This window comes from Dermacentor albipictus, chromosome 1 (assembly GCF_038994185.2).
Source record: "Dermacentor albipictus isolate Rhodes 1998 colony chromosome 1, USDA_Dalb.pri_finalv2, whole genome shotgun sequence".
Taxonomy (NCBI): domain Eukaryota; kingdom Metazoa; phylum Arthropoda; class Arachnida; order Ixodida; family Ixodidae; genus Dermacentor; species Dermacentor albipictus.
The window spans coordinates 408,864,381-408,890,297 of NC_091821.1; the positions used below are offsets into that span (position 1 = coordinate 408,864,381).

General features: G+C 50.0%; 1 protein-coding gene across 6 annotated transcripts in view; it reads right to left on the minus strand.

The window, feature by feature from the left end:
- Positions 1–25,917, minus strand: part of LOC135918178 (homeobox protein aristaless-like) — a 170,849-nt gene that overhangs the window by 22,290 nt on the left and 122,642 nt on the right. For all 6 annotated transcript variants that reach the window (XM_070532194.1, XM_065451848.2, XM_065451844.1 and 3 more), the window contains exon 3: positions 8,747–8,792. In XM_070532194.1, coding sequence (XP_070388295.1) covers positions 8,747–8,792 — 46 coding nt within the window. The remainder of the gene's footprint in view (positions 1–8,746; positions 8,793–25,917) is intronic.

Consider the following 25,917-nt stretch of genomic DNA (forward strand, 5'->3'; position numbering starts at 1 on the left):
GACGTCCGCTTAAACACGTAGACACATTCGCGATCGCCATGTAAATTGGTCGCCGATGAGCGCGGCTGCCGCGCGGTGACTTAAACACCCTTCACGAGAAGCCTATTGAATTAAAAGGCCGCGCGGGAATGTCGGCCTTCGCGCAGAGTAGGCGCCAGCAAATTGGGTCTTGCGACAGCGAGTACTGGAGGAGGAAGTCCCCACGGTGCGGCCCGTGCAGCGAAGATCCAGTTAGCGCCGCGCCTAATTGCTCGAGATATTGGTGAGCGCGTGAGTGGGTTAACAAAAGAAATAATGCGTCGGTGCTGCAGTGATCGAGTGAGTAAGTGAGTTAGTGAGTAAGCGAGTGAGTGTTGCAAGCGAGTAAGTGAGCCAGTGAGCCGAGGGTGGAATGGGAAACGTGTACGTGATCGAATCGGTGTGTGCACGTGGCTGTATACACCGCCCCTATAATGCAATAATCTGGCAATAGCTGGCACGGCTGATTCTTCCACATCGTCTCGCACATTTTCCTGAAGCCGTAGTAATGGCGGTGAAAAGAAGATAGGAGCATGGAGAATGCACGTTTTCTTATACTTTCTCATCGTGCACTAGTGCGGTACTTGAAGTGCACGGGCTTAACAGACTGTTTATAGTGTTCTTGTGTATGGTGTCCCTCCCACACGTACTCAGTGCTTATTCTCTCCCTTTCTGCCGCTTTTTATTCCCCTTTCCCCCACCCCCAGTGTAGGGTAGCAAACCGGATGCTGTTCTGGTTGACCTCCCTGCCTTTCCTACCCTTGTTTTCTCTCTCTCTCTCTCTCTCTTATACTTTCTTTTAGTGTGCTTTGCAATAACGCATAGAAAGATGGTAGCATATAAAGGTAAGCCGTTAACGGAAGGCGATTTGTAGATAATATCGTTAATGTTAAGCGCCTCCTTACAAAATGCATGCATCACTATTCTCACGGGTTTATGTGCTTCCTGGTCCCTGACTTCTGGGTTAATCTTCCGTCTCAATCAGCAGCAGAGCGTGAACGCTATATCCGCTGCGGTTGAATATACAGCGTTTACAATTGCTTTATTATTGATATAGCCGACAGCCCTCCTGCGGCATTGGAGAGACAATCACGTACGTTTTCTTTATCTGCACAACTTATGGTATTACAAATGCAAGTGGTCTATACCACGCTTGAAAGGTTAGTCAATGGTCCGTTATGCATTACGCACATGAAACAAAAAAAGAAAAAAAGAAACGCTATGGCGGCAGGCCTAAACGACGTCCGCGCTAAAGGCTGCTAACACGAAACTCTGGACCACAACCGAGTCTTATGATAGTGGTGCAAACTACTAGTCGACTGCATGCACAATTTCAATATCATCAAAGCTATGACAAGGGACACAACATAATCTTTCAGTGGCTTCCAGGACATTGTAACATCAGCGGGAATGACCACGCCGACGAAGCCGCCCGATCTGCACATGAAAGTGGTCAACGAGTCTTCATTCCGCTTTCGCGAACAGACGCTGCGGCTGAGCTACGATTGATGTCCCGTGAGTGCACTTTGCCCCTGTGGGACTCAAATGTTTTCACAATGTGTCGGTTGCGTTCGTTGTCTCCGGACATACGGATGCACCTCCCACCTGGATTGCCACGACGTGAACAGACTATGCTCTACCGTCTGTGGCTAGGCGTTGCCTTTACAAACGCCTATGCTTTCCTCATAGGAATGGCCAACAGCCCCACGTGCGACACATGTAACATCGACGAGACACTCGCACACATTATCTGTGTCTGCCCGCGATACAGTGCTGAGAGACAAGTGATGTGCAGAGTACTGGACCAGTTGGACAATCGTCCACTTTCAGAACTAAAAGCTTTAGGCCTATGCTCCGAAAGAACATCCGCGTTGAAGGCCTTACTCGCGCTATTAAGGTTCTTGCGGTCTACGGGGCTTCACGACAGACTCTAAGAATGCCGCCCCCTACCACTCGGTAGTGTACGCGCTTAGCTCGTGCTTGTCTCCCTTTCTTTCTATCTCCCCCTTCTGCTCTCCCTTCTACTCCCCCTTTCTCTTTTTATCCCTCTTAATCCTTCCCCCTGCGCAGGGTAACCAACCGGAACTACCTCTGGTTAACCTCCCTGCCTTTCTCTGCATTATTTTCTCTCTCTCTCTCTCTAAGCCAAAACCTGAGTAACATACCTTTCTTTCCTTTATCAATACTGTAACGTCGCGAGAAAAAGGTGCTGAAAAAAAAAAGACGGTTTCTCATGCGAGTGGCATATCTCAGCAGGTATATTCCAGTCCATCACCCCTGCTAGCCCGCATATGCAAGCAAATATGCACGCACCATCCGTAACAGTTTGACTCTTTCTCTACGTCCTTCCCTACTTCTCTCATACCTCCCCTCTCTTCTGACATCCGCCGTTCTCCCATAGTCCCTACGTTTGCTATAACATCCTTTCCGTATACCTTCTTCTCCCGGGCCACTATGGAGAACCTTGGATTATTTCCGCTTAGCGCGAAGACAAAACAGTCCACGCCAAGCAGGAAGGCGTGAGGGAGACGCAACAGACGAGCGCGCGAAACCGCCGGAAGCTCACAATACCCGCTACGCATAGTAATGACGTTGTCCTCAGCTTTGGGGCCTCTTAGAAAGGGGAGGGGAGAGGGATGGAACTACCGAGGCTGAAGGAAAGTGCTCGTGTGAGCGGTCACGGGGGGGGGGGAGGGGGGGGAGAAGAGCAGTCAAGTCGGTGGAGACGAGAGTTTGCACATACAAACCCAGCGTAGAGGGCCACGTTCCGCCGACGCCACATCGTTTGTGTAACAACGGGGATGGTGCTTCGCACGCTTGAACGCACCTCGGTAAGTATACGTATAGATACGCACAGCTATCTGCCGTTCACTGCATCCCCATTACCAGGTAAACAGAAGAAAAAACAAAGAAGGTTCGGAAAAAGCGACAGAAGGGAGGAAGAACTTATAAGAGAGGAGCGCGCACACGTGGCTGACCCACGCACGCAAGAGAAGCTGTTATAGGACCAATTTTTTGTACTTGAACACGGCGGAAGCGCGTATAAAGTATTTTTACCCCTCCTCCTTTCCCCACCTCCTCGTTCCCTCAGTCCTCCGCTAAACTTGTTCCTCTATATCGCGCGAGCTGAGAGGAACACCGACGTTAAGGGCCTGTTCACGCACACACCAGCGGGTGCACGCATGCGCAGCGCCCGGTCCGACGGACGAGCGTGCCGCTTTGAAGTGCGGCTCGCATACGTCGGTCTCGCGTTTTCCGTACAAACATTATACGAGTAATTAAATGCCGTTAACGAGGTCTCCCCCCCGCCTCTCACGAACAACCTGCGGCGGCAGCGGCGGCGCAGGCGTACTACGTGCGCCTAAGCAGTTCGCTATGGCGAGCCACTACACGCTGCCGGCCTCGTCAAAAGGATCCAGCGCGAAGATTAATCGAGGAAACAAAACAGGCCTGCAGGGGGGGGGGGGGGGGGGGGGAGCCGACGCGGCCTCGGCTCCACGGTCGCCTGCCTCGGGAGCCTCCTGGCTCCCGTTCTTTGTTCCTTTAGTTCGCAATACACTTCGCGCATTTACGTCCACTTGAACACATATTTTAGGAATACTCTTTTTTTCTTTCAAATTTTCGCAAAAGCAGGAGAGAGAGAAAAAAAGAGAAAGAAGCTTCTACACCTGCTTTCGGCAGGCAACAAAAACAACACAGCGGACTTCGTACTCACGTCACCGTACTGGATACTGTGTTTTGCAATAATCTGGCATTAAAGTGCAAGCTCACATGCATTCTCCCGTGCTAAGGAGAGAGAAACAGAGCAAAGAAAATAAGGAAGGCACGAAGGTTAAGCCAGAACACAGAAGCTGATTTGCTGCCCTACACTGGTAGATAAGGTAGGAGTAGGTAGAAACATAAGGCGGAAGTAGAGAGAGAAAAAGAGAGTCACAGGGCAAGGATATCACAGTCGGTAGCGATCACCTGCGCACTATATACCACAGCAATTGGTCATTGTGCTTCCGGTGCTACAGTGAATACGTTCAGGTCTATACGCAGGCGACTATCTCATGCGGACGCACATATTTCCGGCGTTTATAACAAAAAGATGAATTGAACGGGTGAATAAACCAATTATATGTAGTTTCAAAAGGCGAAAAGAAAAAAGAAAGCATGGCTTCTTTCTGTCATAGCAAAAGGCAAAGTCATACGAAACTCCCGGTGTCGCCTGACACTCGTTTTAGCAGCATGCAAATGCAAGGGGAGAAATTTGAGGTATGTTTTTTTTTTTTTGGACATAAGCTCGCACACTCTCGGTGTATTTCACGGGCGCTGATAGTTAGCGTTAACATAAATACGGCTGCAGAGCTTCACACTGGCAGTTTTCAAAAACCGTGTTCTTACAGCACGACAGCAGCGGACACGTATGCTTTCGCTTAGTATACACCACGTTGGTGTCATTTAGGGTTCCAAGGAAGCTGACACTCTTGCGAATACAATTGTCACTTTTCTACTGAACACAATGAGGAGGACATTTTAGTCCGACTCGAGCGATTACGAGCACGTTCCGCAACACCTCTTACGCAAGAAAAGAAATGAAACAAAACACATTACGACGGGAAGACTTCAGTGTCATTTTAAGTGATTGCCACGTTGGGTATACACAAGGCTCACACATTAACACGCTAATGCGTTTAGCAATTTCGGCAATAAACGTATGTAACCGCGATCAATGTAGTAGCTCTGGAAACAGGTAGTCCGTGGTGGCGAGACTTCGGAGCGGGGTTAGGCACTTTTGCTTTTCCTTGTACTTTTCGATATCAGGGGAATTAGTGCGAATTCAGACCCTGTGCCCCCGAAGAGTCTATTGGCGAACCTGTCCTCAGCAATCCAGAGTTGCACAGCTCCCCATATTATTGTGGGTGACTTCAATGCTCATCACCCCCAATGGGGAAGTACAGCAATGAATAACCGAGGCAAAGCCTTGTCCGACTTTATGCACTCACAGGATTTCGTCAATATTAACGATGGCTCTCCTACGTTTCTGCGTGGCACGTCCTATAGTAGCTGCTTGGACCTGACGTTTGTTTCCTCCCGACTACAGTCTTCTATTAGCTGGTTCAGTGATGTGGAAACACATGGCAGTGATCACATACCAACATATATCTGCGTCAAGTGGTTCGCACCTACCACTTCGTCTCATGTGCGGTGCACTGACTGGCCCACTTTTAAGACATTCGTGGAGAATTCCTGTGCGAATCTCGAGTCACCAACGCAAATAGAAGACTTGATCACGTCCGCCCTGGGTGAGGCCACGCGGACCATATGTGCACCTTCACCGGGGTCTCCTATCGACGTGGAATTCGAGAGGTTGCGCGCAGTCCGACGGCGCGCTGAAAGGAAATATAGAAGGACGAAATCCACGTACGATCTCGCCCTTTGTCGCCGAGCTCAACGACAAATAAAGCGCCATCTCGAGAAATTAGGAAGGAAGCGCTGGAGAAAGTTCTGCTCATCACTGGATCCTCGCAAGCCGCTGTCACGTATTTGGCATGTAGTCAGGAGCCTACGTTTTCCCCCACAAGAATGGTACCCTTTCAGAACTCTGGCGCTTTACCAACGCCGCAATGATGTAGAGGTAGCGGACGACTTCTGCAAAATGATTGTGGACACAACTCAACCAGCCTCAATCCAATTCGAAGTTTTTGCGCCACCTTCCTCAAGTGACCACTACGACTTGCTCTTTACGATGCCCGAATTAGAGGCTGCTCTTGCATCGTGTCGGCATTCATCTGCTCCTGGCCCGGACGGGATCTCGTACTCGTCTCTGTCTCACCTTGGCAGGGCTGGTCGCACTGCACTGCTCAATTATTACAACGACACATGGGTCTCCGGTATTGTTCCGCATCAGTGGAAGATCAGCCGCCTGGTTGCTCTCTTGAAGCCTGGAAAGACACCTTATGAGCTTGTCTCATACCGCCCAGTTGCATTAGCCAGCTGTGTTGGCAAAGTTATGGAACGAATGGTCCTGGCGAGGCTCGAATGGTTTCTGGAAAGAAATGATCTTTATCCGAACATGATGACCGGTTTTCGGCGGGGTCGTTCTTCACTTGACAGCGTCATTGAGCTTGTTACGACAGTGGAACATGAAAAACGTCAACGCCGACTTGTCGCCGCTGTCTTCTTAGATATCAAAGGGGCCTACGACAACATCCTTCATGAAGCCATTCTCGATGCCCTAGATGACTTGGGTATTGGCGGCCGGCTCTACCTGTGTATTGTGAGCTACCTCAGCGGCCGTGTCGTGTACGTGTCCACGCCTGACGGAGACACTAACCGTCATCAGGTATGCCGTGGAGTTCCTCAGGGAGGAGTTCTCAGCCCAACATTATTTAATGTGGCACTGATTGGCCTGGTGAGCGAGCTTCCACCTCACATCCACATCAGTGCATATGCAGATGACATCTGCATCTGGGCTTCTGGTGCAACACGCCCACAACTACGTGCGAAATTACAACGGGCTGTGTCATCTACTTCACGATACATACGGCGTCAGGGTTTGCGTTTAGCTGCCGAAAAATGTGCTGTGGTTGCATTCACGCGCAAATCCGTCTGCCGCTACCCGATCTCCATTAACGGTGTCATAATACCTTATGTCTCCCACCACAGATTCTTGGGCATTATCATCGACCGCGGTTTGTCATGGACGAGGCATGTTAATATGTTGAAGCAAAAACTCAATCTGTTTTGCCATGTTCTTCGCTTCGCAACAGGCATGAAATGGGGCCCCACGGAAGGCTCATTACTAAGACTTTATCAGTCTCTTTTCGTAGGCTACATTCGATACAGCCTTCCGATACTCTCAAACTTGAGCATTTCCTGCTTACGGACATTAGAGAGCGTCCAAGCGCAGGCACTCAAAATATGCCTCGGGTTGCCACGGCGTGCCTCCAACAAAGGCACAATTGAGGAAGCCCACGTATGCCCATTACCGATATACCTGTCCCACGAACCACTTCGTATGTATTTACGCTTACTGACACGACACCATTGCCATCCATTGACGTCGGTTCTACATGAGCGACCGGACAGCAGTTTCACAAGTGCACTCCGCTGCCATCTACCCCACATAACATCAGGCTATGCCCTTCCATATCACCACGTCAAACCACCATGGGTGATGGTTCAACCTTCCGTATGCGTACATGTCCCCGGCATACTAAAGAAATCATTGGTTCCCGTCAGTGGACTACAACAACTTGCTCTCGCGTACATCTGGTCAGAATACCAGACATATGTTCATGTTTACACAGACGGCTCCGCGTCACCTAAGGCATCGACAGCAGCTGTGGTGATACCAGCCCAACAGATGACTCGAGGTTTCATACTAGGACCATAATTCAACATCAACCGCTGCAGAGCTTGTGGCTATTCGGGAAGCGATTCACCACATCTGCGGGGAAAGACCTCAAGAGTGGTGCATTTTCACGGACTCAAAACCAGCGCTGCAAATTTTGGGATGCTTCCTGCGCCACACCGCATATCAGGTTCTGGCCCTGCAGATCACCGAGCTACTTTCATACGCTCAAGAAAAACACCACCGCATAGTGTTCCAATGGATCCCGGGACACTGTGGGCTCAACGGTAATGAGATGGCCGATGCTGCAGCAAGGCGCGCCCTCAGCAATGGCCTGCGAACTGTAGTGCCATTCTCCAGACCGGACGTCACATGCCTCCTGTCGGAATTAATGAGGAGTGCGACGAGAAGATACTGGGCCCAGCCAGACGCTCGTCACGTCCGCCTTAAAAGCCTGGATCCCGATATGAAATTTCCTATTCTGCATGGAATTCCACGCCCTCATACATGCCTGATACACAGACTGCGATTAGGCATCGCCTTCACGCGCAAATATTTGCACATTATTGGACGGACAGACTCCCCGGACTGTTCAGTGTGTGGCGCTGTAGAGAACATGTGCTCGTGGTGTGCCCTGAGTATGCGCGAGAAAGACTGACATTGGCAGATACATTGAGACATTTACACAATGGACCACTGTCGGAGGACCTCTTGCTAGGCGCGTGGCCACAGAGTTGGCAGACGACAGAGACAATGCGTGCACTTTCACGTTTCCTAGGTGACACGGGCCTGGACTCACGCCTGTGATACCAGTTGTGTAATGTGTCATTCACCTCGTTCCTCCCATTATCATCCCCCATTGTGACCCTTCTTCTACCCCCTCTTCCCCTTCCCTTACGTAGAGTAGCAGGCCAGATGCTCCATTATCCGGCCGACCTCTCTACATTTCCAATCATTAAAATACTTCTTCTTCTTCCTCTAAGTCCCACAATCTTCGCACCACTCTCTGCATTTGTCAATCGTTTCCGACACCTCCTGCGGCAAGTATATTACAGTTCGAAGCATCACTCGGAAATGAGCGACGATGAAATAATTGATTGTCGCCTGTCTGAGCAGCTCATGCTCTTCACGACATTTACATGTTGTACCTTGATTAAAATTATTAGAGCGCAAAAAGAGGCTTTAGCGATCGTTGTAGTTGTATACATTACTAGAGCGCAAAAGTACCTCCATAGATCGGTGTAACTGTATATACTCCTTTAAGCGCTCGTTAACGTGCACGCCTGCAAACATTGATCCAAATGTCTTCACCGAAAGTGTACGTAAAGATGAGACCCGGTATAGGTAAAATTAGAATAAAAAATAAAGGAAAAATAATGTTGCACTGACCTGAACTCTCGCTTCCGTCAGGTCCACCCTCATCGCCAGTTCCTCCCTGAAAAGTAAAATGCGAATGTGCATTGTAAGCAGCGGTTGCGAAACACAACTACACACATCCAGTAAAGCAAAGAGCATCGAATGAATTATTCATTCATGTTATTGCTGAAAGACGAGTCACTGATTTATAAAATCTAGCACTGTGAAAAAGTATGCAAATTTCTTCAATAACTTGAGCTTAGTAGAGATATACCGATCATAATCGAAGACTCTGTCACGTTTTCTGCATCGCGTCGGATATACTCGCTTACCAAAGTTGATTTACTTCACAATGTCCCGTCGAAAGAAGCGGAGATGCATAAACGCAGGACAGTACGTGCTAATTATTCCGCAAAAAAAAAAAATTCTGCGTGACACACGAGCGCATTTTATCACGTGAAGGGACGCGTATGTTTATGTTCAAGGCGTACAAATTTCCATACGTTATTTGATAAAAAATAAACATTTTTTTTTTCATGTATCAACATGAAATTCCCATCACATAAATAAAACGTTATTTTAAAACTTTGTAGCGCAATCACATGTCGGTTGCTGTCATAAGCGATAACGTTGACATATCCTCTAGCCCACTGAGGTACGCCTTTGTTTGTCGAGGTCATGACCTATTGCGATGCCTGTTTGACAGTCCAAAATCAGCGCAATAGACCATAGTGCCGGGATAGTTCGTTCATACTTGCAGATTCAACCAGCGCATATCTTAGATGGAAGAAACTTGCAGGTTTACAAGCGCACACTATGCATGCGACAAAAAGAAATTACAGACACAAGGCAAACGCTAAAGCGCAAGCGCTCGGCACTTTTATTGTATATACCTTCTTTTGTCCCTTCTGCAATCAGCTGTCTATGTAAGAATTTTTCTGCAGGCTCACTGTCATCGCTTTGAACAGGAAATTTGCCCGTAATTCAATTCAATTCGACGTATTCACATCCTGGATATGTAAGCAGGCACCGGAAAAATAAAAAATGCGAGCACTTCTTTCTAAAAGACTCAAGCTTTCCTATACAAGGCACACACCAAAGCACATAACATATATACAACTCCCTGAGATTCACGATCCTTGGAAATGCCCGCCGTGGTTGCTTAGTGGCTATGGTGTTGGGCTGCTAAGCGCGATCGTCGCGTGATCGAATCCCGGCCTCGGCGGACGCATTTCGATGGGGGCAAAAACACCCGTGTACTTAGATTTAGGTGCACGTTAAAGAACCCCAGGTGGTCCAAATTTCTGGACTTCCCCACTATGGCGTCCCTCATAATCAGAAAGTGGTTTTGGCACGTAAAACTACGTAATTCAATTTTTAATTCTTGGAAAGGTTAACAAGTATTCACGCTGCACATTCTTATGGTGCCTAGTTATAGAAACTGATAAATTATGCTCATTCGAATATCTCGAAGATGACAGAGGGAAAGAGAGGAAAGGCAGGGAGGTCAACCAGACGAGCGCCCGGTTTGCTGCCCTACGCTGGGGTAAGGAAAAGGGGGAGCAGAAAGAGGAAAGCGGGATAGAGGGCACACTGTCTGTGCACGCAGCAAAGAGCCTCGAAATCAGTCAAGACAGAGCAAATGCTCCGTCGATACGCTAGGCTGCTGTCTGAAGCTAACCTTGGTGCTTCATAGCTGGTAATGCACGCCGAAGTCACAAGCGAAGATCAAGGAGCCGGTGGGCGTCAGCAGTACGTTGCAGTGCGTGGCAGTGTATTTTTAAGCTAGACCCCAGCCGTTCCGCCTTCAGTGCGAATATAATGATGCAGATGAGCCATGATGCTTACTCAAGCGTAGCAAGTACTGAACTGAGAGCATCCAGTACTTGCATTGCACTTCGCGCTGACGGAGTGTGCAGGTTATTTAAGAGCATTCGAAAAGTATTCGTCAGGGGGGAAACAGGAGCATCATAACCACTTGCTGGTCTTCTTGGGGCAATTTTCCAGGAACCCGCGCTGTGCACTCACAGCGGTGCACAGCTCTATCACTTGACGTGGATCCGGCTGTGGCATCGGCTGTGGCATCGGCTATGCCACCGACTGTGGCATCGGCTGTGGCATCAGCTGTGGCTTCGGTTGTGACTTCCGCTGTTGTTTTGGCTTTGGCTGTTGCTTTAGTAGTGAGGACCAAGTTGTGTTGTTCTCCACCATGACCCCGTCAGATTTAGATTGAATTGCCCCAGGCCTAGGGGGCAGAGGAGAAGGCGTTGTCGGATGGGGCGAACTGTTCACAGATGCATCAGCGTGCTTTGAAGTCCGACGGTTTCGGGAGCGTCGCTTTCTAACGGCCGCAACAGCTTCCCGACGAGACGAATGGTTTCTCGCCTTCTGCTTCAAGACCGTCTTTTCTTTCTTTATTTTGGGGCAGTCCTTCGAGGAAGTATCATGGGACACAAGGCAATTGGTGCAATTGAGAACCATGGCTGCAAAAGAGTCTGCAGCGTGGGGCTCGCTGCAGCATGAGCAAACTCTCGTGTTCTCGCACACGGCGCTAACGTGTCCCAGCCTCGTGCAATTGCGGCCTTGCAGTGGCCTTGGGATGAATGGTCGCACAGAGTGTCTAAACTGACCCACCTTGACGTGCGAAGGAAGAGTCTCGCCTTTGAATATAATTTTCACACAGCGGGATGTGCCGAGGCGATACACATGTGTTATGGCGACGCCATCAACGGCAGGCTTCACTAGAATCGGCAAGTCAGCGCTGGAGATGGAGCCCTCCACGTTGTAGATGACATCAGTAGTGGAGCCACTGTTCAGGGGGATGTACGAGCGGAGCTTAACGCTACCTAGTTCTGTGATTTTAGTCAAATTTCTCAGCGCAGTCTCGTGTGTGACGTCGACAGCCAATACATCCTTTTCGTGTGTTGACTCTAACGTCTGTTATCTGATTTGGCGCCACCGCTTCAAGTTGCACCGATACGGACTGTCTGTTTAGTCGCCTCAGGTTGTCGGTAGCGAGATCGTTCTGACTGCGGTATTCTGAGTTGGTCCTACCGTTGGCCTGCTCGAAGAAATGGATGCCCTGGTGGTGTGTCTTCGTTTCGCCTTGCGGCTCCGTACAAGCTCGAAGGCGTCATCAGAGAAGTCCTCACTGCTGAGCGAGTAGACGCTGGTGTCATCGCCGTCGGTGTCGCTCTGGAGGCCAGTCCGCTTCCTAGACGCAGTCACCGCTGAAGTCGCCATTCACGGCAGAGGCACGTGGACGTCAATTTGCATCCGCACCACGAACTATGCCGGCTCTCCAAAGATATACACAGAAATAAGGAGAAAACAGCTGAGCTAGAGAAATAGCCTTTTGGCTCGCAGAAACTACAGACGACGATACAGATAGAGCATTGTGTTTGAAGAATACGCCACGCTGACCAGCATCTGTCGCTCCTCCTTTAAGTACACTACTCCATATAAAGTTGCGAGCGAGCGTTTAACGAAACCGGAAGCAGGAAGGCGCTTTTGGAAAATGTGTGTGTCTCTATAGCGACGTCACACGCTATGCTCCCGAAATTACGAACCCTTGTTCGAGGCGCAAAGAAGAGTAACCACACGTGCTCGCCTCAAAAAGCTGGAAAACATTGCGTGTGCAAGGTATAAGTCGAGTATAATGGCAGTATTGTGTTTCTCTCGCGAGTTAGCCGAGAGCACGCGCTGAGCTCAATGGCATTGAAATTAGCGCCGTTACGGAGAGGACACGCCAACCGCACCGGCAATTAGAGCAGCCCTGCAGAGCTGCCTTCCGACTCGCGGAGCGGCGTCGTAAAGGCGCGAATGGCCGATCCCGCGCGGAGTCGTACAAGAAGTGCGCCCGTCAGTCCGCCGGGGGGCACCCATTTCGAATCACCCATGCATGCTCGCGCACGAGTCGACAATGCCATACAGAGAGAGAGGGACACTTAATTCGTACGCCTCGGCTTTTACAAAGAAGCGCGCGTACACGCGGCAGCTATTTTAGACGCGTTTCGAACGCAGATACAATGTGCGGCCGCTGGCCAGTGCGTCACGCCGGCATGCTTTATGGTTATGGCCCCTAATTTAACAACGCGCAATCCGAGGGTGGCAAGATGCCCTCCGTGTATAAAGCAAACGCGAGAGCGTGAAAAGTGCAGCCAGCAGGGCCCGAGCTGGCGCTTATAGACTCCACGTGCAGGCCTACGTGGGGAGTGTACGACTTCCTCCCGGCACGGGGGTGTCCCGAGGACATTGTGGGAAATGCTGCCACCCACCTTGCTTCTTTTTTTTTTTTTTCGCGCGTCTGTGTTTGTGTGGGGGGTGGGGGGGGGGCACAGCTATACAGTTGTCTAGACTAACGATGGGGGCAGCTTCATGTGCCGGTTCGCTTTGTAATTGTCGGTGTATACAACACACGATGTATGGGTTTGTTCCGGCCGGCCGTTAAAATTAGAACGACGAAATTGTTGCCGCAAACAAGAAAAAAGTGCGGTAGGCTACCTCTGCAGGGTGGTCAGACACAAGGAAGGCGATTTGTTGCAACGCGTAATAAAACCCGTCTCGGAGTTCGCGTCAGTTAACAACATTTAAGGATAATGCCCCACTTCACCCTCCGAAAAGTGTATGTGGCCTTAGGACGAAAAAAAGAAAGCAAACGAAAAATCCAGATTCATGTTTGCCGACCACCTTCAAATAGAGCCAACGAATATACGCCGTCGTTATACAGAGAGAGAGTGGAGCGCGAACCGTTTCTCCCTACGCATCTGGCGTCACCTGCGTGGTGTTTCTCTGCGCCCTGGCACAACCTGGCAAGTCCGTCCTGCTTCGAGCAAGCGGGGCGCCACAGCCATGCCTGTGCCATCATTTGTTTTTTTCTGCACGTTCTACTTTTCTGCGATCTTCCAGAAAATTGCCCCTTTCACGCGTGTTTCCATGCGTATACCTGGGTTTATCGTAATCCAGGTTAAAATGCCATGCGATCGGAACCCGAATTTACGCACAAGATAAGAGTTGTAGGTTCGGTGGCCGAGTTTTACATTTGTGGTTGACGAACAATTGGGCCTCAGATCTATTGAGACATCTGCTTAAGAAAGAAAGAAAGTTACCAAGTTGATGAATGCGTATAGGCAACCAGATGACACTTACTTGAGGCGGCCTAATTGTCAGTTTCTATAAAGCAAAAAACCGTTCTTAATTCAGCTCCGGATGATCACTCACACAGACATTTTCCTAAGTCATCGAGCAACAACATGTGTGTGACGACCTAGAACCATACTATACGTTGTACAATGATCTTTCTCATAATATGCATGAACTCCGTACTCAGTTCCTTAGAGCACTAAGCAGCCGCCAGGAGGCACTAAGCATACACACCAGGAGGCTATGCAAAGGACGTTTGGTATCATTCTACTAGCTACAACCTATATATAAGGTCAGTAAGTGGGGAAGCTCTTGGTTTTTCTGTCTAAAGTTTACTGCGTCTGCATCTGATGTGTCAAGTGACAAGTTGTGAGCTTACGAATGCTAGCTGTTAATATTCTTCCAATCGGCGTTATCAGGTCACAAGACCTTGGATAGATAATCCACTACGAGTTTCTTCAGCTTCATGGCGACAAACATGACAAACAAGCTCTTGCCAAAAGTCGTTCAGCGTTTCAGTTTCACTTCTTTCATTACTGTTGCGCTTGCATTAGGAGTGCCAAAGTGAAAAAAGTGCATGTGCGTGTGTGTGTGCGTGTGCGTGTGTGTGTGTGTGTATGTGCGTGTGTATGTGCGTGTGTGTGTGTGCGTGTGCGTGTGTGTGTGTGTGTGTGTGTGTGAACGCGGTTTAAACCGTGGATAGGGGACATCAAACAGGTGCGACGTAATGCAGATGCATTCCTCTCGCACTTACCGCTAAATCTCCATTGAATTTTTTTATTATTGTTAAGATTACCACTCCTGCGTCAAACAAATCAAGTAACGCCACCACAGGCGACAGAACACGAGCCAAGGCGGGCACGCACAATCGTTTTGCTGCTACCTGCGTTGCCGCGCTTCGAATCGAGGTGCCGTAATGGCGCGCCTGACTTGCGACCGCAGCTTGTCGTGCCTCATTCCGTCGGCACAAGCACGGCACGACACAAAAGCGTCATCCTCGAGCGTCGCCGCATTCTTGCCGCGACCAACGAGAGCGGAAGAAGAAGAAGAAGCCGCACACACACACACACACGCCAAAGTGCACTTTGCCGCGGGCAAGTTAGCGGAGATGCGGCGCGCCGCTTTAATTCTCTCGCGTGTCTCGTCGCGTGTCCCCTCTGTGGGGCAAGGTCAACGCGCGAGCGGGCGCAGAGGCGCCTCTCGAACAACGAAACGCGACGGTCGCTCTCCCTCGCCGCACTGCGTGGGCAATCATAGCTCTTTCCAAGCCGTAACCTCCGGCCCTCCTCTGGATGGGGCCCGTATACTATAGTGTCTGTTGTACACGCTGCGACAATTTATTTCCCTCCGTATAGTCACGCAATGATTAGAGACGACAAATTGCGAAATCTCAACCGTGAACTGCTTCCTCCTGCTCCTCCTCCTTCTCCTCTTGCTATATCTCTCTGCCCTCCTCCTTCCAAGAGGCGTAAAGCGCCATCTTTACCACCTTATCCTTACCGTCACGACAAGGTGTGTCCCTCTCCCTCTCTCTCTCTCTCTCTCTCTCTCGGTGCCGTCTTCAGCGTCATCTTGCCCTCTCGTGTTCGCCATAAAGATCAGCGCGAAAGAAAGAGAGAGAGAGTAGCGCACGAAGACATTACGTATACGTTCACGAAGCACTGCCCTAAACGAGATGCTAGCAACCTTTCCTAACGACCGCGCGCCATCGCGGCGAAAGGAAGAAGAAGCGGTAGCCCGAGCACGGGGCCAGAGGCCAGAGCAGGGAGCCCAGCGTAGTAGTACAGTACTACAGTAACTTGGCAGCTCGCCGGAAGGGCGCGCAATTTAGGCGGGCAATTAAATGTGGACCGGTGCCGCTGCGCGCGCTTCGACACGAGCGCCGAGTTAAGTCTTTCTGTAGAGCATCCTTTGTTCTCCACGTCCGCTGCCCCGGCCCCATCTGTCTCCATGTATCCGTCCCTGTTTTCCACTTTGCGGCCCGTTGTTCGGACAAGTGGCCCACTTCGGAACGGCCATCCCTAATGAGGAGCGCGACACCGACGTCCGCGCGAGTCATCATGCTTTTGTGTTGTTCGTCTCGTTTTAATTTCCCGAACGGTAGGCAACATGGTGAAATAATGCTGCAGCGTACGCAGGCTGCACCAGCCTGGCACTAGCACGCTCGTTGGCTCGTAAACTAAGCATTGTATTTGCACGTCATGTAGTAACCTTCAAGGAACATTTTATATATAAATGTATAGACTTCCGCCTTTCTTTTTTTCTTTTTCGTAGGCTTTTCAGCGCGCCAGCCTGTGATAATTGGTGCGGTTTGATCCACCACTTATATGCCTGCGAACTGCGACGGTTATTGTCTGTGACATTATCACTTAAGATAGCCATCATTCGCGTAGTCATGCTCCCATCAAAGTAAAAAAGAAAAGAAAGAGAAAAGGGAACGAGAAGAAGCAACCGGACCACTGCGGCTTCAGTACCTAGAATACCGACAGTATATTCCGTTGCAGCAAGCTATTACTGCTATGCTTGCAGTACATGGCACCTCAATGTTACATCTTGTAGCACTCGCCGCGCTGAAAGGCTATATTGCGCCAATAAATACATGTGTATGGGCTAGCGTTCGATGAACAAAAGGTATAAGCTAAAGGAAAGATAATACCAGTAGCTATCAAAACTTTTATTCTGTTAACTTGGGCGTATTATACACAACCATCACCATTTCCTCGCGATTTTAAACTTGTCACTACGCATTCGCACATTTGGCACATGTATATCGAGGCCGTCCATCAATTGCGTCGTCAAACTTAGACAATCGATTACGCTTTTCGAACGTTTATTACGCACGCCGAAGAGATTTCCCATGCACTCTGGCGATCGTGCGATGACACAGCGTTAACCTTTTGTTGCTTGTCCCCAACGCTGAGCGTCTTTCTTTCGGCTGGACATGCATGTCATCCCTTTTAAGAACTCCACTGGCTCGTATTTAGTACCTGACACGCTTTCCTACAGGAACACATTCGTCTTCAGTTTACGGCGCTATATGGGTGAATACGAAGCCTACTGTCATGTGTACGTTCAGAGAAGTAACTGCAATTCTGGTTCGCGCCTTTTCACCAGCACTACGTCGTCATGCGCCGGACACGGCCGTCCACTCGTGAAAAAAAATAAAGAAATAAACATCGTGAACTGTGAAGTTAGGAGGGCAGTTCACACGAAGCACGAAATGTTCCGGTCAGCTTTATAGAAAGGCAGATGGGGGGTTGCGACGAATAGCAGCAGAACGCAAAGAAGTTTTTGTGTCTTAGAGGGTTTTCTTCTTTTACCCTCCCAACACTTGCTGGCAGCTGCGGCAGCGAGAATTTCGCTTACAAGATGTTCTGCCGTGTTTAGCGCAAGCTCGTGTTAATGGCCCGTTCTTTCACTGGCGCTTGGCGCGTAAAACTCCCTATTTAACTGACTGCAAGCCTCCCGCCATGAGTATGGAGCTAAGTGAAGGACGCGCGAGGCCCCATATTGCAAGTTTTATTTCTCTCCGTACTCGTGCTAAGAGCCTGTTGGAGAAAGGTTTTCAGAAGCACTTACGGGGCGCGGCTTGGGAAGCAGAAATGTGGGTCAGTCCACGTGGCACGCTCCCTTTCGTCCGTGCTTTCTCAGCGTCGAGTCCTCGAGGCATCCCAAACGTATACGTGCATCAAGCCATTAATTCGAGGCCTTTACACGTGGAAAAAAGTGAGCGAACGCGCTAGCCGTTCAATTAGCTCCTTTCCTTAATTTTCTCTCTCCTTGGAGTCCCGTAGCTGGAATGAACGTACCCATATACACGCATGCGCGGACGCTAAATGGAGAAATTACAGTTTGCAGGCCGCGACGCACACGTTGCAGCGAGCACTTCAGAGTTGTGCATAGCGGAGTCCGTGTGTAACACTCCCGACTGTCCGAAGGTATAGGAAGGCCAAGATTGACGCTAATCCTACAGTCTATAAACAGTTCTGTGAAACAAGAATAGATAGTATAATGTAGGATGACTCGGGCAATGAAATATCCGCACGATCCATTGTCCTCTGCGCTCACACTGTTTTCTGCCCCCCCCCCTCCCCCCCCCCCCTCCCTGGCTTGATGAAACCTATAGGAGCCGATCGTATATGCAGGACTCCATAGGCGACGGGGAACTGGGCTATGTGTTATTCAGCAGGCTGGCGTATACCTCAGGTGTATAGGCACTGACTAATCCCCGGTGCAGCACCTAACCTCCTATACTTCAATAAGAAAAGTCATTCAGTGCAACCATGTTTCGAAGAAACTTCATCGGATCATTATCTCAATTAAGTCGTCGCTGAATACCGCCGTGAAGCTATCAGTATACGTCTTCGTACGACGCTTAAACGAGTGCGCTAGAATGTGCACCGTTCACAGTGGAAACTGTCAATAGGCTTTTTCGCTTTTCAACTATTTCGCTTCGCGATAAGCACCGGTGAGTCGTTTCGTTTATTAATGGGTCTCTATATATGTACGAAATTAGGTCGCGGCTACAGTCGAGCGCCCTGGTTAGCGCGAGGCTCTGAGAGTGAGCCACGAACGAAAGCCAGGTTATAAACCATTCATGTCCACCTATATTCTTTCCATTCTCGTCGCAGTATACGCGACCGATACGAAACAATGGGGAATTTTCCTGAACAACGTACGAGAATATTTAGAACGCTTGCCAGCCGTTCCCCCACCGTCGTGTCTCTCGTGCGCGCCGGCAAAGCCTGTGCGACTTTGTGGGCCCCACTTCCCTGCAGCGTGAAGTACTTATTAGAACAAAACGTGCCCCGCAGCCAGAGTTAATGAAAGCCGTAACGAATTCGCCCCGTGCAGCAACGCAGCTGGAGTGAGATCTTAAAACAGCGAAGGTTCCTTAATTGCACCCTATACGTTCAGGCCTTCCTTTATTTATTTTTCATATCTATTTTTTCTTAAGGGAAACTATATAAAGCCCGAAGCTCTGAGCACTTCGCACCTCGGCGCTCACGCTGGTCTCCTTATATTACCTCCGGGCGCAGTTGCGCTCTTCTTTCACCGCGAGACAAAGGGAGCGAGAAATTTAAGCGACACGCCTTAGTTATGAAGTAGATATAAGACGTGTTTCTTGTGTAATTTGAGCAGGTCATTAACGCCGAGAAAATTAATGACTTTTATAAGTCGCCATCTCTTCCTCGTGTGTATACCTACGCGCGCCGTCGCCGTTCTCAGAAAGCGCCCAAGTTTAGCAGGCTCGCTTTAAGGTGGCTGCAACGCCCGCGCCATATTCGTTGTTTATTTTTTTCTTTCTGTTCTAAATACGTTATCCTCATTCGTGTCGAGAATAATCACTGCACACAAAATCGTTCATCCTCCTCTCACATTAGTTCGGAAAGCCTGCGCGCGCGCTTTAAGTTGTATATATATGCCCACGAACACACATGGCTCTCGTCTCCGTTCCGAAAATACGAAGACACCCTCGCACGGCAATGAAACAACTACGCTATACTTTATAAACATCCGCGGCAAAATGTGCTCTTCGAGCCCGGAAAGCGTAAATGGCTATGGAAAGAAGGCTCCCGCCGCAGTCATCATCGGTAATGAACGACCAGAGCATCATTAATAACCGCACGGGGTCGTGTAACACCTGCATTTAGGGTTTACAAGTCCATAAACGAAGTGAACGGTGGGAGGAGGGCGGGGGCATGCGCATGCATGTATATAGAACGGGCGGGTCGCAACAACGTTCTCGCGGTCTATAAGCACGCGCAGGGCATGAACGCGTAAGTGCACCACGTCACCGCGCGTTCACGTGTGTGTTTTGTCCTGTTCTTTTTTTTTTCGAAATAAGAGGGAAAAAAATCATTTCGCAAATCGTCCCTTCGTCGCTGCACAAGCGTCGACGAGTCAGAAAATTGCTCGCTCCGTCGCGAGCCCCCGGAGCTATACAGATGTCCTATTATGCATGCGCGTAAGAGGCATGGTCGCCTGCTTTGTATATAGAGGCTGCTACACTGTCCTTGAGGGTAAATATCATCTTAATAACGCTTCGGAGCTTTATGCCAAGAGAAGCGAGAACTGGAAGGTCCCTCTTAGGCTTCAGGAGTATAATCGAAGCAATTATACGAGCAGCTCGAAAGAACAACTTCTCATTACGCCTCTTTTTCATCCCTAATCACCCATTCTACTCACCTTTTGCATTTTTTTTTATTATTTAGCGTATGCGCATGGGCAGCGCATTTCCGTGTACGTTAAACCAGGTAAGATGCTTTTTTCGCAATGGTGCCAACCCGGGACGCGATTTCTCATTTCCATTGCATCTGTCGCAGTCGGGAGCAATCGCTCTTCTCATTTCCTCATTTTGCTTTAGCTCGCGTGAAACACGCGGCACTTGCTGTGAACCACGATATTACACTTGGCACGATGTCTACGCTGTGGTAGGGCTGTAGCGCTTGCTGTCAAGTCGCTTTCAGCGCTTCCGCGTGAGTATACCAGACCCGGGTGTGTTGGACTGTGTGTATGTGTCACACGTCCATTATTTCTAGGCACTGTGTGCTACGTCTCCGTTTTCTTTGTTCGATAAGGCGCGTCAAGCAAAACTTTAAGCCACACACTGAACAGTTCATTCATTCATTCATTCATTCATTCATTCATTCATTCATTCATTCATTCATTCATTCATTCATTCATTCATTCATTTATTCGCATTAGAGAGAGAGCGAAAATAAAAATAGAAGGCAGCGACATTAACCAGAAAAGCGTGCGGTTGGCTTTCCCACGCTGGGGAAGGGGAACAAAGAAATAGAATGAGAAGGTAGGAAGGCGGTTGCAATCGCATATTACCAGGCGAACACTTCAGACACATGCAACGGTCAAATAATAATAATAATATTTGGGGTTTTACGTGCCAAAACCACTTTCTGATTATGAGGCACGCCGTAGTGGAGGACTCCGGAAATTTTGACCAGCTGGGGTTCTTTAACGTGCACCTAAATCTAAGCATGTGTTTTCGCATTTCGCCCCCATCGAAATGCGGCCGCCGTGGCCGGGATTCGATCCCGCGACCTCGTGCTCAGCAGTCCAACACCATAGCCACTGAGCAACCACGGCGGGTATGCAACGGTCAAATGGCTTTGCAAACAAACTGAACACGTGCGTTACTCCAAATGGTGGCCACGAAAAACCTACAGTAGACATCTGATGCTCGTATGTCGAACACAGCAGTGGATAACGCACCTTACAACGATGTTTCTAGCGTCACGGGGTTATACACTATGCATTGTGCAGGAATCACGCGAACAGTATCTACGATCCCGCAGTTTTAGACGCGTTTCAATTTTGCTCGACCAGCGTAGGTATACATGCACGCCAAAGGGAAGCCAGCCACGGATAACAACGCCGCCTTATCCGCCCGGTAACGACGATAGGAGAATTGCCTCTCCACCCGCGAAACCGCTCTTCGAGCACGCCTCGCCGTTTCGCCTTCTTTTTTCTCTCCCTCGTCTCGACGCAGCATGCTCGCGCCGCCGTCTTCGTGGGAGACTCATCAGGCGCGCATTTAGCGCGCCCTTTGTGCTCCGCGAACGGCGCTGGGCGTTCCGGCCGCGGGAAATTGAGTTTGGCCCCAATGGGGGTCCTGTCCTCGCGCAACCGCATCAACGGGCAGGCGGCCCTTCAAGATCTCTTCGACCCGCGGCGCATGCGGATTACAACAAAGAGCTGACGAGCGCGCCCGTGATGAGCGCGCGTGCTTCCAGCGCACATCTGCCCCGTCCGGCAGACCGTTCTCTCGAGTACGCGCGCGCGCGCGCGCGCATCGTCGGTAGCCGCCCGTCACGACGCGTCGATCTCTCGGACGAAGGGTCACGAAGTCCGCCGCTTCGGCGTCCATCCACGCGGCGACCACAATCCCGTTGAGCTGCCGGTGGGCGCTGCGCGATGCGACCGGTTCCGTAGAAAATAATGTGGAATAATACGACCGGCGTACGGTAGAGAAAGAAAGAAAGCCGTCTTGGACAACAAACGGAGGCTGGGCCACCGCCGCGCGCATTGGGCATTTGAAGGAACGGCTGTTAAACACGTGTCCCAAATACTGCGACGAGTTCCCGCTGCGCGAGTGTGTATACGAACAAAAAAAGCGCCGAGTGAATGGGTTCTGGGCGGAATTTAAAATTGCCGGTCGCTCCATGGGCTTTCGTCTTGACAAAACCACGACGACTCCGCCTCATTTCATTAAAGCATGCAATACGTTCTTTGTTTTTTTTTTCTTTCCTTTGTCTCTTTTTTCTTTCTTTCTTTTTTTCATTCTTTCTTTCTTTCTTTTTTTCTTTCTTTCTTTCTTTTCAGTCCATTGAACGACATAGCGCTTCTACGGAAGAGGCATAAAGAGAGGCTTGGCGCATTGCTGCTGATGGGTCTCACACGAAGAACGTTGTCGGCCCATCGCAGAGCTTATAGCTTATTCGCGCTTCTACCCACTTCAATTCGGTCGGTAAGTAAACTTCCTCACAGATTGTCGTTTGTAGTGGCACACTGAACAACATACCCGCATAGAAATCCATTCTTTACAGAGATTAACGAAGAGAGTGCAGAATGTTACCGTCCCTTTCGCAGCTTTGCCCAGTGCCAGAAACAGAGCACGGACGGCTAGCTAAGTGAACTTAGAAAAAAAAATATGAGCGGGGACACGTAACTTGGAACGAAGTGCGCGCGCTAGCGAGAGAGAGAGAGAGAGAGAGAGAAAACATTTATTTGTCATGAGTTTGGGCGACTTCCTTGCAGGGTGGAATCCCTTAGTTCAGGGCCCCATTGGCTCGCGCCACTCCGCGTGCCCGCCGGATCAGCCGTCGCTGCTCTTGCGAGAACATGAATGCGGCAGAAAACGCGCCGCACATGCCTATAGGCCCGACTTACATCGCTGTGGAACCTTTTTTACCAGCACATGCGCCACAGCAACGTTTCGGCGCGGCCGTATGCCTGCTCTCCTTCCAACCGTCCTGCTGTTGTTTCTTCCTGCTCCCAAGCGCGCCTCCGACAGACGAGACTCGCGCATGCAATTCAGCTCACTCCCATTTCGCTGCGCGCCACGACAGGAAACCTCGCCAAGCGTTCGCAATTATAATAATTAGAGAAGAGTTTGATCGATTGCAATCAGCGTGACTGATTTCGTGCCTGCCCGTGCCGTCCTAGATCAGTATGACTGAAAATGAATTCAGCCCAGCGCTCCCCCTCTCCACAAACACTGCGCGCCGCGCCGGGACCGCTCCATTTCATCAGCGAAGCCAAACGAAGCCAACTGCGTGACGCCTGAGAGAGAGAAAAGTGCAAGGAGAGGGGAGGGAGGAGGAGGGTAGTGGAGGCCACTTGAAAGATAATGGTCAAGCCTAGAGAGCGGAGAAATTGCGGACAGTTCACTTTGCGGCAGATGCGCGGAGGTAGCCCACTCGTGCCGGGCACAACAGCGCGCGCACCGCATCTGCACCTCGCGTATATCGGGGCGTAATCCATAACAATCAAAGTATTTAGATATCCGTCCTTAAATATTCTTATAGCGCCGCGTGTGCCAGCATCAATGAACACGTCATTTTCTCGAGAGAAAAAAAAAATAACACAGCATGCAGCCAGGTTACATTACGCACCTCTGCCTTTATGTGTAGCCTTTATGGGCCGGTCATGCGAATCAGCGCCGTTCCGAGGCACTCCCCTTTCCCCATGCGAACATGACAGATACGCACACAGAAAAAAAAGGCACCTTCAAAACGTAAGTAATCCTGACTGGTGAAATTGCTCAAGGTACGTATATCGGACCGCGGCGCGGATGTAATGGCCAGAGCAAATTCGAAGACAGATAGCCCTAATTTGCTAAGCTCAACGCTGTGTTTCGCCCAAGTTCACTAATTCATTGCAAAACAGCTTCACGACTGTGATTACAGACTCTCCTCGATTCCACGACTATAAGCTCTATAGGCGTATATGCGCACACACACACAAGCGGCCTGATTGTTCATCTGAAGCAGGAAAGAAGGTATATATACGCATTCGTGATAAGCGGCTCGTGTATATATATATATGCAGGAGGTTCTCCGATACGCTGAACTTTTACCTCGCGCGCTCATCGCGCTCGTGTGCCGACGAAGGGCCCTATCAAATCGAGAAAAGATGAAGGGAGGAAAGAAAGAACAAGAAGAAGTCAACATGGCGCGCGCGCGCGCGTAATCGTGCACACAACAACCGCCTTGGGTGCTACGTGTGTATATACACAGAGAGAGGAGAAGAAGACGAAGCACTTCGTGGAGTTTGAGTATGGATATGCTATATTCGTGACTCCTCGCCACAAATTTGCTCGCGCATCGTCTTCTAAAACAAACTGCACCGCCCTGTAATAACAGGTGCCCACCGCTATAGACGTGTCCCGAATGGGAAAGATTTTTTATACATATGTATATGTGTGCAGGCAACCACATGGCGCGCTCCTTTCGCGTCAAGTGGTTTAGCGTGCGCGCGCCGCAGCCATGGACTCTGCGAAAGGCGGTCTGTTGTAGCATTATAGGCGCGCGATTTGTTGAGTGACGTGCAAGAGAGGAAAGTAAAATAAAGCTGCAGGTCACGACGCTCGTACACCACTTAGTTCCTTGCAAGATTCACTATAAGCCCTCGGCGTGCATATATAAGCTGCAAGATCTATCCGCTTATGTCTACTAGGTGAAAAAAAAAAAAATGGCTGTGGCTTAGGTAAGGTTAAGCCCAGGATGCGAAGCATACTAGCCTTTATTTTAGTTGTTGAACCACTGTTTAGCCTGGTGAACTGCTGTTGCTTGGCTATATTTGGTTCGGCTAGACGAAGAAACAACTCATGCATTACTTCTTCGCCTTCAAGAGTGGAACGCGACAGCGTTCCCGTCGACCCGCCAAGGGGTGTAAGACAATGGGCTACAGGGCAGCGACTACGCGCCCCGCATTGGACGCGGTGAGCGTCGAGCAAAGCAGCGTTCGGCGCGGCAACGAAATGTGCGCCTGAGCAAGAGACGCACGCCTTAGAAACAGCGCGTTTCTAAGGCAACACCGCATTCACTAGAGGCGCTTTTGTACCGCTTTGAAGCGTTGTACTCGTGGCTCAGTGGTAGCGTCTCCGTCCCACACTCCGGAGACCCTGGTTCGATTCCCACCCAGCCCGTCTTGCAAGAGTTGAGCCAAAGCCACTTCTCCTCTGTCGTGACGTCACGGTGTCACGTGATTTCATGGTCACCGCCGCGCCTGAGGAGCTGGGTTGAGCCCTCGTAATATGCTTCGCATAAAAACGCTATTACCGGTGAAAATAGTCTTTCGGTGTCGTGACGGGCAACGAAACGTAGATGACTCCTATACCTACACCGGAAATACCTTTCCTCACTGCCGTGACTGCGGCGGCATCGCGTTGCGAGTAGAGCTGCGAATACGTTCGCCGAGCCTCACTTCGTAACAAAGCAGCGTGCCTGCAATGTCTCCGTTTGCGAAAGCATTTTCCCGGAGCTTAGCAGTAGATAACGCTCTTGTTGCAGATATATGTCGCAAGGGGGGGGGGGGGGGGGGGGGTGTCACAAGCATCGAAGCACCCGTGTTATAGCGTTTTCCTACCATTGTCCCCGCTTCGCGGTACACACCTACGTGACGAGAGGACATCACCAATTTACCCAACGTGCCATTTTTACTAAGTAGCGCATATGAAGTTTAGGCAACGCTTCACCCTAAATCAATCGATATCCCGCAAAAGCATGCAAGACAACAATTAGCAAATACGACAACTCTTTCAAAGGCACCATCTTTTTATTATTTCATTATCGATTTGACCATGCTGGCCTTTAACAACGTCAAGGCACAGTCAGTGTCTTAATCCCTGCTTAATCACATGCATGGTTCCGAGTTCACCACCGCTGCGCGCCACATCCTTAGCGACGTGTGTGCTTGTACATGACCCAGATGGTAATGCTGTGAGGAGGATGAAACCACCGCCGAAACACTCTACAGATGGCTAACCAGCGAAGCTGAAACGTGCGTCCCCGGTGTTTATTACTGCGTTAATCCCGACA